The sequence below is a fragment of the Pteropus vampyrus genome, unplaced genomic scaffold (genome assembly GCF_000151845.1).
Source record: "Pteropus vampyrus isolate Shadow unplaced genomic scaffold, Pvam_2.0 Scaffold319, whole genome shotgun sequence".
In the NCBI taxonomy this organism is placed as follows: Eukaryota; Metazoa; Chordata; class Mammalia; order Chiroptera; family Pteropodidae; genus Pteropus; species Pteropus vampyrus.
The window spans coordinates 849,017-861,036 of NW_011889100.1; the positions used below are offsets into that span (position 1 = coordinate 849,017).

Genomic DNA, 12,020 nt, shown 5'->3' on the forward strand with positions numbered 1-12,020 from the left:
GGCCCCCTGCCCCACTGAGGCCCTGCCTGTTCCCCGAGGTCACCGTGCTCTTTCGCCCCTCTGTGCCTTTGCTCTTGCTGTCCCCTGCCTGCCTGGTGAACACCACTTAACTTTTGAGACTCGGTTCAAGCAGAGCTTCCTCTGGAAAGCCTTTTCTGATCGCTTTCATCAAGTAAAATGGACCCCTTTCTCCCTTTGGGTTTGCACTACACCCATGACAGCAGCCAGGGTGGGGTGAGGGGAGCTGAGGGGACACTGTGACTCTGCCTGGCTCGAGGTGGTGTGTCTCGAGGCCAGGGGTCCTGTCTTTCGTTGCGGTGTGCTCGGCACCTCACCCAGTGCCAGGAGCCTGGCAGGTGAATTCTTCCAGTCGGTTCCAGCTGAGAAGGCCGGGTGTGGGACACCTAGGGAGGGTTTTGTTACCCAACTGCAGAAAGGTCTTGGGCTGAAAACGGGGCTGTGAGACTTTATTTACTCAGAGGAAAGCGCCCCCTCCCTCGCCTCACCGGTCCCTTCCCTGGTCTGTGGCGGGTCCAGGCAGGCAGGGCCGGCAGGGGCGGGCTCTCCTGAAGGCATGGTGACTGTCAGTGGGATGACCCCTCTTCCAGAGGCAGCCGAAAGAAAACACCTGCAGGAGAAGGGCGAGCCGAGGGGCAGGGACAAGGCGGAGATGTCGGGAGCTCGGTGGGCGCTCTGGGCATTTGCATCCAGTTATCCAGTACCTGGCCCCTGTCCTGTGGTGCAGCGTGGGCAACTCACACGCAGGGGAAAAAAAAATCCCGGGGCGACTCTGCCTCCCTCACCCATGTCTGCAGGACGTGCCCAGTCCCCGGCTAGAAAACCGAGCCCAGCTCCGGACTGGGTCCTTGTCACCCCCCTCCCTTCTGCTTGCTCTGGGGGTAGAGGTGGCAAGACAGGAACTGGGGCCAAAGCACCTGTTTACCTGAGGACTTGGCGTAGACTGTCTGCTGGTCTCTGCTCTGGATGATGCAGCTCATGTAAATCTTCTGGTCCTCAATCTTTTCGACGTCGATGTTCATTACAGCCAGAGAGCCCAGGGGGATCGAGCTGGGAGAGGAGGCGGCTGAGCTCATCCCCGCCACCGTGATCCCCTGGCCTCCCTCCCTACCCCCCTGTGTCCCCCATCCTTCTTTTCGTCCCACCCTGCCTCAAGGACTTAAGGGACTCTGGGCTCAGGGGCCACCCGCCAGCTCCCGGGGTCGGAGGGCCGGGGAAGGAGAGTGGCAGGCCGCCTTCAGCACTCCCGCTGCCAAGGATGGCCACTCCCTCACTGTTGAAAAGGGCCATGACTTTGGCCAACACCCCCGGGATCCATACTTACTTTTGGAACCTGATGCTGAGGCTTATCGTTATCAGCCCCTCTCCGGCCAGGTAGGCAGTTTTAGCAAAGGCCTCGTCCACCAAGGCTATCAGGGACCCTCCGTGGGCAAACCTGGTATGGGGCGGGGAGCGAGGCCAGGGCTGCAGGGTTCCCCCGACACTTCGACCCCGCAACCCTGTGTGGAGCCACCCTGCCTCTGCCTCTCTCCAGGAAAGGAAAGGAAACAGCACGATCTCGTCCGATCGAACCTGTCACAACCGGCCGAGCTTCCTGCCACGTGGCTGCAGCATGTGTTAGCTACCGCTTGCCACGATTCACTTATTTCACCGGGAAAAATTTTTTTTCCGATAGAGTTAACAGAAAAGTTCAGTCTTCACCTAGACGTTCACCTGTATCCTTTGTCACAGCCTTTAATAAACCGGTAAATATAAATACGTGTTTCCTCGAGTTCTGTGAGCTACTCTCGCAAATTAATTGAACCCGAGGAAGAAGTTGTGGGAACTTCTAATTTGTAGCCAAATTGGACCGAAGTTGTGAGTCATCTGGGGACCTACTACTCGCGATCAACGTCTGGAGTGGGGGGAGTCTTGTGGGACCGAGCCCTTCATCTGTGGGATGTGACACTATCTCCAGGTAGACAGTATTAGAATTGAGTTAAATTGCAGGACACCCAGCCGATGTCGCAGAAAATTGCGTGGCATGGGGAAAATCCTCGCGTTTGGTGACCGGAAGCGTCAGAAGCGAAGCGTTCTAACGTAAGCAGAGCGGAAGACACACAGGGAAGACGCAGTAGAGAACAGCTAGGACCCTCCCTACCCGGGAGGTGGGCTGAACGGGGTGTTTACAATCCAGCTGTAATCTCTTCTCTGGACACCCCCAGTCCACCGGCCTCAGCGTTGCAAGGTGCTTCTCTGCCTCCCCCGCCCCATCTCCACGAGCCCCTAAACAAGAGCCAGCTACACTTCACCCCATCCCTGCCTTCTTGGGGTTTATCTTCTTCAAAAGGGAGGCGATCCTGGGCCTGTGTTGGGCTCTGACCTAGGCCCCCAGTGTCCGCATGCACTCGTGGGGGAAGCGGCGTCCCCACAGAAGAGGCCTCTGAGACGGCCACGGTGACCAAGGGCTGAGGTCTCTCTCCGCCGCCTGCAGAGGTGCTGACACCTGCTAAGTCTCTGAATTCTGCTTAACTGGTCCTGAGTCCTTCTCAGACCTTGGCACTCTGCAGCCGCTCCTCCCCCTCCTTGTTCTCCCTTGCAGGAGCTCTGGCACCATCGACGGCCTTCAATGACTGTCCAGAGCAGACACAGGGATGGAGGAGAAGGCAGACGGCCGTGGACTTGGTGGTTAGGCCTTTGGCAAGAGGCTCAGGGCCGGCCTGATTGATCTTGTGGATGTGTTTATGTCCAGAGCGAGTTCTTTCCTGAGTCTCTTCCAAGTCTGGAGGCAGCAGAGCACCGTGGAGAGAGCAAGCTCCTGGACTAGAGTCCTGCATTTGACCCTGATGGACTGTGCTACCTCGGGCAAGTTACCTTACCTCTGTGTCTGAGCTTGCCCTGGGGTAACACGTGGTGTGGACAGATGGTGTCTGACAGCTATGTCGTGCTTTATGGCGCACGAGCACGTACACGTCGGCCCACAATGGTGTACCACTCTGGCAAATAGGTATCATTGCCCTGGGTTTTAGATAAGGAGACTGAGGGTCAGAGGTTAAACTGCTTGCATGGGGTCCCAAGGCCAGAGGTGGCAGAGCGGGATTGGAAGCCCGGCTCCTAATCCTAGATCTTGTTCTCTTCCAAGTTCACCACATTCCTCTCAAAGCGGCCTCTGAGACCCCTTCTTACCGGAAAATTCCCAGACTCAATAAGGAGGCTCTCCCTCACCTGCACAGCGGGACTGGACCAGATGACCCGGCCGTCCTCCCAGGCCTGATAGTGTGAGGCTGAAGCCCAGTGCACCCCCCAACCTGGCTCCTTAGGGAGAGGTACAGCCCCAGGGGCCTGGTGCATGCAGGATCCACCTGTGAAGCCCAGCCCAGGACGCGGTCAAGGCCGCCCACCCTGTCCCAGCCTGTAGTCTTACCCTGGGATCCCCTCCAGGTAGGGACCTGGTTGGAAAAGACAGACGGACTTCTTCTGGGACGGTTGGAAAAAAATGACATACTCGTAGCCCTGTCCTTCCACCTGGATGCACCTGGTGAAGAGGCGGCTGTCGTCTTTGTCTGTGGAGAGACAGGTGGTGTCGCAGCTGGAGAAGGGGGTGCATGAAGGCTTGGGCCCCGCTCCGGGTGCAGGGCGGCCGTTCAGGCCATTCAAGCACGGGTCGAGGAGAAGACCAGAGGACACCCAGGCCCCCTGTCGGGGACCAGAGGCACCGCCCTGTCCCCACCCCACCCCCCTTTCTGGAGGGAGAAACTCTGAGGAAGTTCAGAAAGTCCTGGGTGAGGTGCAGAGGGGGTCGGGGACAGGTCAAGGCTTTCACAGACCTCGAACACTGGAAATTAAAAATGTAACTCACGTCATTCACACAGTGAAATAAGTCAAACTTCTGACCCACCCCCGCCCCACCAAGACAACCACAGCAACTATGTCCTTCATGGATGGCTACAAATTCCTTTAAAAAAATCACTCTGGCGCCCCTGCTTCGTGCCATAAACCCCAGGGGTGGTCTGCCTGCTGCACCACCCATTCGTCCCGGGGCAGGAAGGCCACCTGCACGGATGAGCGCGACAAGAGCACGTGGACGCACGCTGACGCGCACGCGCACGCGCACGCGCACGTGAAGTCTGGAGGCGGAAGGCTCTGTCAGTCTCAGCGCTGGCGTCGTGGACCCAGGCGGAGCCGCGATGGCATGCCCGAGCCTGCGGTGGGGGACGGGCCCCCGAGGCCTTTTGGGGTGGGGGAGGGGGGCTTGGGATGAGGCAGGATGGCAGAGAGCAGAGCTGGCAGTTCCTGGGTGGTGCCTCTAGGGTGCGCTCTCTTCAGATGGAGGGCGGGGGTGCTGGAGAGTGGACAGGACACTCCGTCTACCTGCCTGGGGCTGCGGCATGGAGGGTGGAGGTAGACACCAGAATGAAGCCCTGGCTGAAACCCGGGTGGCGGCTCGTGACCTTCCCTCCCAAGTGCCTCTGAGCACAGGGAAGGGGGCTGGGCTGGGCGGCTGGGACCTGGTCCTGGTGCCCTCTCAGGCCAGGCCTTACCGGAGGTCACTGCTAATGTGGATGGCAGCTTGAACCCTTGGAGGTGGTCTTTGTTGGACTTGAAGGAGGGTATTTTGACCCAGCCATTGGTCTTGGTCTTCTCCAGGAATTCCTGGTACAGGCTCAGCATGTCCGGACACCAGCTGGGGTTGGGAAGGGCATAATCCTTCAAATCTGTCTTCTTCGGGCAGAATATTGAGACCTGGGCAGGAAAAATCAGGGGGGCTAGCCAGCTTCCTGGGAGCTGCTGCATGGGCTGTGGGACTTCTGGGTGGTGTGCACCTGCACTCGTGGGCCCCTCAGTCCCCTCCGCCAGAGTCCCTTGAGGGAAATGGCCCATCTTCCTTCCTTGCACAGGGTTTGGAGACCCCTGTGGGCATCTGCTCCGTTGTTTTAAAACCTGCGAGCTGCTAGCGCTGGCCGCATCGTACAGATGGGGAAACTGCAAGATGGCTAAGGCTGCCAGGCTGTGAGCGTGAGAGCCGAAGGTCGGCTCAGAGCCCCTCATGAGACACTATATTCTCTAGGGGGTTGACCACAGGTGGCGAAGGCCACGGCTACCACTCCCTCACTTGAGGGACTACTTCGGCTCTGTCTACAGCTGTGTGCATGTCGTGGCATGCTTTGGGCTTCCACAGAGGTGTGGTACCATTTGTGGGACTAGGAGGGGTCCTCTCCGGCATCAGGTGCTCACACGCCAGTCCCAGCTGCAGGCAGTGAGTCAGCCACTCTCCAGGACCACACACAGGCCCCTTCCTCTGGGGATGCCTCGAGTCAGCTGCAGCACTCCCAGTGTCATGGGAGGGAAGCGACTCACCTGGTGGCCACATAAAAGCAGACTGGGAAGAAATGGTCTTCCTGGTCTTAGTTTTGGGTCTGGGCTACTTGGGGTCCCAAAGTACCTTGCCCACCTATGCCAGCCACGATCTAGGAAGGGGAGTTTGGGGGTGTTCCTTGTGCCCTAGGCCCCTGGGAGAAGGGCCATCCATCCTGCTGGGCTGGGGACCCACTCACCAGGGAGTCTACGGAGGATCCGAATGCTGAGGTGGGGCTGAGTCCGGGCAGGACGCGGGGGCCACCGGGGAGGGCTCTGCGGTGGCCCAGTCTCGCTGCCACTTGGAAGCCCGTTCTTATCATAGCGAGCACAGGGATGGGAGTCCGCAGGCTGCCGGCTGACTCTTGAGGAAGCGGCCAGGCGAGTGAGTGTGTGCCTTTCAGTGGCGCTTTGGGGTTGTGAGTGTGGCTCTCTCTCAGGCCTCTCTCTTTTGTATCTCGCAACTTTCCTCAGCCAGCTTTTATTTCGGGGCAAGGTGGAACTGGTTTGACACACCTGAAGATGCGGGGGCCTTCATCTGGTCCCAGCCACACCCTGCACCCAGGATGGGGCGGATGCTGTGTAGGCGTGAAGACCTAACAGGACCAGCTCCAATTCAGAAAAGAGTGTTTCTTAAAGGAGCAGGGAAGTGCGTGAAGAAAGAGCACGGGCTCGAAGAGCTGGCCTGGAGCTTCGGTGGGAGAACCCAAGGTAAGGAGGGCTGTCTCTTGATTGGAGTGGGGTGTGTGTGTGTGTGTGTGTGTGTGTGTGTGTGTGTGTGTGTTGGTGGAACATTTGTGGCATGTGCTCCCCAAGCTTTGGTGGGATTCTGGGACTCAGGAAACCAAGTCACAGCCCCTAGCCACCCACCTCTTTTACCCCTGACAAGGGGGAGCACAGGAAGGCTTCACTTGCTGGTCCCCACGGGGCATAGGGGTCCGAAGGGGGAAGTCTTGGAGGGGAGGACAGAAAATCATTTAGGAGGAAGCAGCTTGGCAAGGGCACTCTGGTGTTTTGAGACCCCCCAAGGAGGGGTGATGAGGGCAGACCGTGCTGGGGTGACGTGGGGAGTGGAGCAGTGGAGGCTTCTTCGCCGTGAAGCCTGGAAAAAAGATGGATGGCTTTGAGTGGAGGAGAGCGAGGGGCGCTCAGCCAGGATCTGCAGGGCTGTGGGCTGTTTTGGTGATAGTGTTTCTTCTATTGAATTAAAACTGCCAGTTTTCAAGTAAAAGTACCAGTTTCTAGCTCACTAGAATAACGCATATCCCAAGGGTCAGAACGGTGCACAGGTGGAATTATAATAATGATAATGATGACATTTTGGTAGGTTCTGAAAGACCAAACTGATTTAATATGGAAATGTAAAGGTTTTATCCCACACTCTGTATTTGGCTAGGAGACTAGACTATAAATATTTTCACCTCTTGTGACGCTTTGAACGCAAATTCCTCGAGGACTGAGGGAACCAGTGTTTTGATCGATTCAGGTTCTGGGTCTAACCAAAAATATGTAAATGAATTGCCAACGTTTGGAACCAGAGAGTCTCGTAGGAAACAGAAGGTTGGGGATCTCTGGGTAGGTGGAAAGTTCTGGGGAGTGTGCACCTTCGCCCCCGCGCTGCAGCAGTTGGCCTGAGCAGGCGGTCACCTGCGCCCTCTGCCCGTCCCAGGCCCCCCACGGTGCCGGGCAGCTTCATTCCCTCCGCCAGCCTCTCCGGGTGACTCTGGATTTGGAAGACTTGGAAGACGGGACAGGAAGAGACAGGAGAGAGAAGGGGAAGGGGCTGAAGTGGAGTCGGAGGAAGTGAGGGGGGGGAGGGGCTCCACAGGGGCCCCGGAGCCTGGGAGCTGACCCAGCAAGCTCGGGAGGGGGGCAATGTTTATCCCCCCAAGAGGAGCCGGAAGCTGACCCTGGAGAGGAGATCCTTGTTTCACTGCCCGAGAGCCCCGTGGGGCCTGTGTGGTCACGCTCACACAGTCAATCTCTTTGCAGACCATATGGCCCAGGGGTGGGGGTGGGGGCGGATCTGCACCTCTTGTCACCTGACTGGAGAAGTAGCACCCTCTGAGATCACAGGAAAAATAGATATTGGCCTTTGCCCCTCATTCTGTTATGGCGTGAATGATTCTAAGACCCACGGAGCCAGTTGAGATTAATTATGAACCTTTATTAGCCGGCCGGTGACTGACTCTCTACCACGCAGGGTTAGAAGAGATCAGCCCTGAGCTTCCCGAAGAGGCAGCTTCGAAAGCCTCCAACTACATCCTTGAATAAGCAGATTACAAGAAGCAGAACTTAGCCATTAACGTTTTGTACAAAGATAAATGTATCCGGGGAACTCAGATCAAACAGGGCCTGGCAGACGGTTTTATCATCTGCACCTTGGACTGTTGTGCTTCTCCTGGGGTGGGCGCCTGGAGATGTCACCTCCCTGTAACCGAAGAATTTCCTCTTTTACATTCCTGGCAGGGAACTCCTAAATCCCTGGAATTTCCGGGGTGAAAGTAGTGTCCCTTGTTGTAATGAGGTGACTCTGGCTGGGTTCCGGGGGTGGGGGCTGGTCACCAGAAAGACGAAGCCGTGATCAGAAGCTTGGGACTCTCAGCCGCTCCTTCCATCCTTCAGGACGGGGAGAGGGTCTGGAGCTGAGTTAATGAATGATGCACCTGCACGAGGAAGCCTCCATGAAACTCCCAAAGTGTGGGGTTTGGAAAGCTCCCAGGTCGGCACACCCCAACTCCTTGGAGACTGAAGCCGTCCCACGACTCGCCCTGGGTCCCTCTCCGTGTGGCTCTTCATCTGTGTCCTTTATCACAGCCTTCGTTCTGTAAGAAGCGGGGAAGCTTCAGAGCTGCCCCGAGCTCTGGGAACTGTGCTGGCAGATGATCCAGGCCAAGGATGGTGTGGTGGCAGGAACGGCCGATTTGCAGCCGACTCAGAAGCTGTGGGTAACCTGGGGACCCACTGCTTTCTACTGGCTTCTGAAATTGTAAAAGTGGGAATTCTCCAGTTACAGGGAGGTGACATCTCCAGGCGCCAGCCCCAGGAGAAGCGCAACAGTCCAAGATGCAGATGATAAAACCGTCTGCCAGGCCCTGTTTGATCTGAGTTTCCCGGGATACATTTATTTTTGTACAAAATGTTAACGGCTGACTTCTGCTTCTTGTAATGTGCTTATTCAAGGATGTAGTTGGAGGTTTTCTAAGCTGCCTCCTCTAGAAGCTCGGGGCTGATCTCTTCTAACCCTGCGTGGTAGAGAGTCAGTCGCCGGCGGCTAATGAAGGCTCATAATTCATCTCAATTGGCTCCGTGGGTCTTAGAATCGTTCGCACCATAACATTTGGAGGCCCCAGCGAGATCTCTCCAGCGGGGGAGATCTCCTAAGACCCGCGACTCCGGCTGCCTTGGGCGAGGACCTGCCCGGACCTGCCCGTCCAGGGGATGGCCGCTGAGAGACGTTCCTCAGCCCCGGACGCCAGGCAGACTCGCCCAGGAGGGCAGGTGGACAAAAAGGTTTAATTCTGTAACAGCTGGGCACGAGCCATCTGGATCAGCTTCACCGATGAGTCAGACTGCGCTTGGACCTGTCTGTCGGCGGGCCCTAAAGGGAACTAGAGGAAGGCTGGACGCAGCAATCCTTCCCTAGTCCGGTCAAGGTCTGAGACGTCAGACTTGACCCCGGGTATTCAGTTTTCTGGTGCGCTAGCGTTTTGTGTCACCTGTAGTTTGTCTTGTCCGTCTGTATTGTGTCTGTCTGTCCGGATCGGCCGAATGTACCGTTACCCTCCTATTGCTTTAGCCTTCATAAGTTTACTTAGTTCGATTCTTTCCTTAGGTCTGGCCTCCGTGGCCCTGCCTGACTGGACGTTAGGTCAGAGGCTGATCCTAGCCCTGGCTTATTTGGCTTTTGTGGAGATTTTCTCTTTTCTTGCCTGTCTTTACTAACATGGGTCAGGCTTCCTCCTCGAATCGTCCTACCCCTCTGCAGTGCCTCCTTAACCAATTTAAGGATTTTAAGAGACGAGCCCAAGCCTACAGAGCTAATGTCACTCCCTTCGACCTCCAAAGGTTCTGCCAGTTAGAGTGGCCCACATTTGGAACAGGGCGGCCATCAGAGGGGTCACTCGACATGCAAACAGCCTTTCAGGTGCCGGATATCATCTACAGAGATCCCGGCCACCCTGATCAGGCTCCATATATCGATGTGTGGGTCGATATCGTTTCCGATGCCCCCAAGTACTTGAAGGGCTGCCACTGTGGTCAAGAGTCAAGGGCGACTCCCAAGCCTACCCTTCTCTCAGCTCCGAAGGGGCAAAAGGAGAAGCCGTCCGGCCAGACACCCAACTCTCTTTACCCTGTCTTACAGGAACTCCCTGAGGACCCCGAGATCACTACTCCTCCCCCTTACTCCCCTCATAACCCGTTCCTGTCTCCATCCAACCGGGAGGCAGAACCTCTCTGGAGCCCTCCCCACACCCGCACTGGAGCTGTGTATCGGCCCCCACAAGACCCTGACCCTGCTCCTGATTCCTCGAACCAGGCAGCAGTCCTGGCCCCGCTTCGGCAATTGGCACCCCCGGTTGGGGGAGAAACCCAGAGGCCATTCATGGTCTATGTCTCTTTCTCCACCAGCGATTTATACAGTTGGAAACACCAGAACCCCTCGTTCTCAGAGAAACCCCAGGGATGAATCTCTCTCCTAGAGACTATTTTCTTTACCCACCAGCCGACTTGGGATGATTGTCAGCAACTCCTCCAGGTCCTGTTTACCTCAGAGGAGCGGGAGCGGATCCTGAGGGGGGCTGCAAGGATGGTATTAGAGCCCAACGGGCAGCCTTCCACCGATCCGGCCCACGTCCAGCATGTTTTCCTGAACACCTGTCCGCCTTGGGACCCCAACACCGACCAAGGTAAGGAGGCCGTCCAACGGTATCGCCAGCTTCTGCTCCAGGGCCTCCGGTCTGCCGCCCGACGACCCATTAACTTATCTCAGGTAAGCGAGGTCATCCAAGCTAAGGATGAATCGCCGGTGACGTTCCTGGAATGACTTTTAGAGTCGTACCGGTTGTATACCCCTATTGACCCAGAGGACCCTAATAATAGGAGGGCTGTGAATTTAGCCTTTGTCAGTCAGTCGGCCCCGGATATTAGAAAGAAATTGCAGAGGATGGAAGGGTTTGAAGGAAAGACCCTGTCTGAGCTGGTCGAGAGAGCCCGAGTATTCAACAATAGAGATGAGGTAGATAGAGCACAGACCAAGAAGATGCCCAAGGTCCCGCTTGCCACCATGCAAGGAGCCAATCCAAAGGGCCCTGTCCTCTAGTCGGACGGAGGCTATTCTGAGGATACCCCAGCTGCGCACCAAGCGACAGGTTTGAGAGTTTCTGGGAGCAGTAGGTTACTGCAGGCTTTGGATTCCGGGGTTCGGAGAAATAGCTAAGCCCCTGTACACCAGTACCGGAGGGAAAGGAGAGGACTTAGCCTGGGGAAAGGAAGAAAGGGAGGCATTTGAAGCCCTGCAGGCAGCCCTGCCCACAGCCCCTGCATTCGCCCTGCCCGACCTGGAAAATCCATTCCAGCTCTTTGGTACCGAGGTGCGGGGAATCGCGAAAGGGGTCCTGACACAGATCCTAGGACCCTGGAAGCGACCAGTTGCGTACTTCTCCAAAAGATTGGACTACGTGGCAGCAGGATGGCCCAACTGTCCGAGGGCGCCGGCTGCCACTGCAATCCTCACCAAGGAAGCCCTAAGACTGACACTGGGGCAGACCTTCAGGTCATCGCCCCACACACAGTTGAGTCAGTGCTTCGCAGTCCACCGGACCGGTGCATTTCCAATGCTCGAATCACCCAGTATCAGGTCCTGCTTCTCAACCCACCCCACGTACAGTTCCTGAAAACTGCTGCATTCAACCCAGCCACCCTACTGTCTGACGATGACCCTCGCCAACCCCTACATGACCGTCTTGAGGTCCCAGAGAACGTCACCTGCACCAGACCGGATCTGACAGACAGCCCTTGGCCGAACCTGGACGCTACTCTATTTACGGATGGGAGTAGCTTCGTCTCAGGAGTCAGGTATGCTGGGGCTGCAGTGGTTACCACCGAGACTGTCATCTGGGCACGAGCCCTAAGCCGTGGAACTAGCTCAGCGGGCTGAACTAGTAGCAGTGACTCAAGCTCTGCTGTGGGGTGAAAACAAGACTGTTAACATTTACACGGACAGCAGCTGTGCCTTTGCCACGGCACATGGACACGGGGCGTTATATAAGGAAAGGGGGCTACTGACCTCGGGAGGAAAAGCAATCAAGAATAAGGAAAAAATACCAGCCCTGCTTGAGGCAATTTGGCTGCCAAAGAAAGTGATGATCATCCACGGCCCAGGGCACCAGAACTCGGGCTCTGAGGTAGCACAAGGCAACTCCTTCACTGATCAGACAGCAAAGGAGGCCGCCCGAAAACCAGTGGGGCCGATTGACATTCCGCCAGCCCTACCGCCCAGAGTGCTGACAGACACCCCTACCTACACTCCAGGGGAAGCTGAGCTATGCGACAAGCGGGGAGGGAAAGAGGAATCTCCTGGGTGGATTAGGCTCCCGGATGGCCGCATCGTAGTACCTGAGGCCTTGGGCCGAGACCTCATCACCCAGGTTCACCAGAGCACTCAC

At 56.8% G+C, this 12,020-nt stretch overlaps 1 protein-coding gene across 3 annotated transcripts in view; it reads right to left on the reverse strand.

Annotated features, from left to right (window-relative positions):
• Positions 1 to 446: 446 nt before the first annotated feature.
• The window catches only part of THEM5 (thioesterase superfamily member 5), a 15,887-nt gene continuing 4,313 nt past the window's right edge, over positions 447 to 12,020 (reverse strand). The window contains exons 2-7 of one of the 3 annotated variants that reach the window (XM_011377691.2): positions 5,553 to 6,454; positions 4,539 to 4,740; positions 3,422 to 3,560; positions 1,343 to 1,453; positions 944 to 1,068; positions 447 to 628 (exon numbers count right to left, since the gene is read on the reverse strand). In XM_011377691.2, the coding sequence (XP_011375993.1) occupies positions 585 to 628; positions 944 to 1,068; positions 1,343 to 1,453; positions 3,422 to 3,560; positions 4,539 to 4,740; positions 5,553 to 5,675 (744 nt within the window). In that variant the 5' untranslated portion in view covers positions 5,676 to 6,454 and the 3' untranslated portion in view covers positions 447 to 584. Of the gene's footprint in view, positions 1,069 to 1,342; positions 1,454 to 3,421; positions 3,561 to 4,538; positions 4,741 to 5,552; positions 6,455 to 6,773; positions 6,848 to 12,020 lie in introns of all 3 variants that reach the window. The other 2 variants (XM_023521854.1, XM_023521853.1) reach the window with 2 other exon arrangements.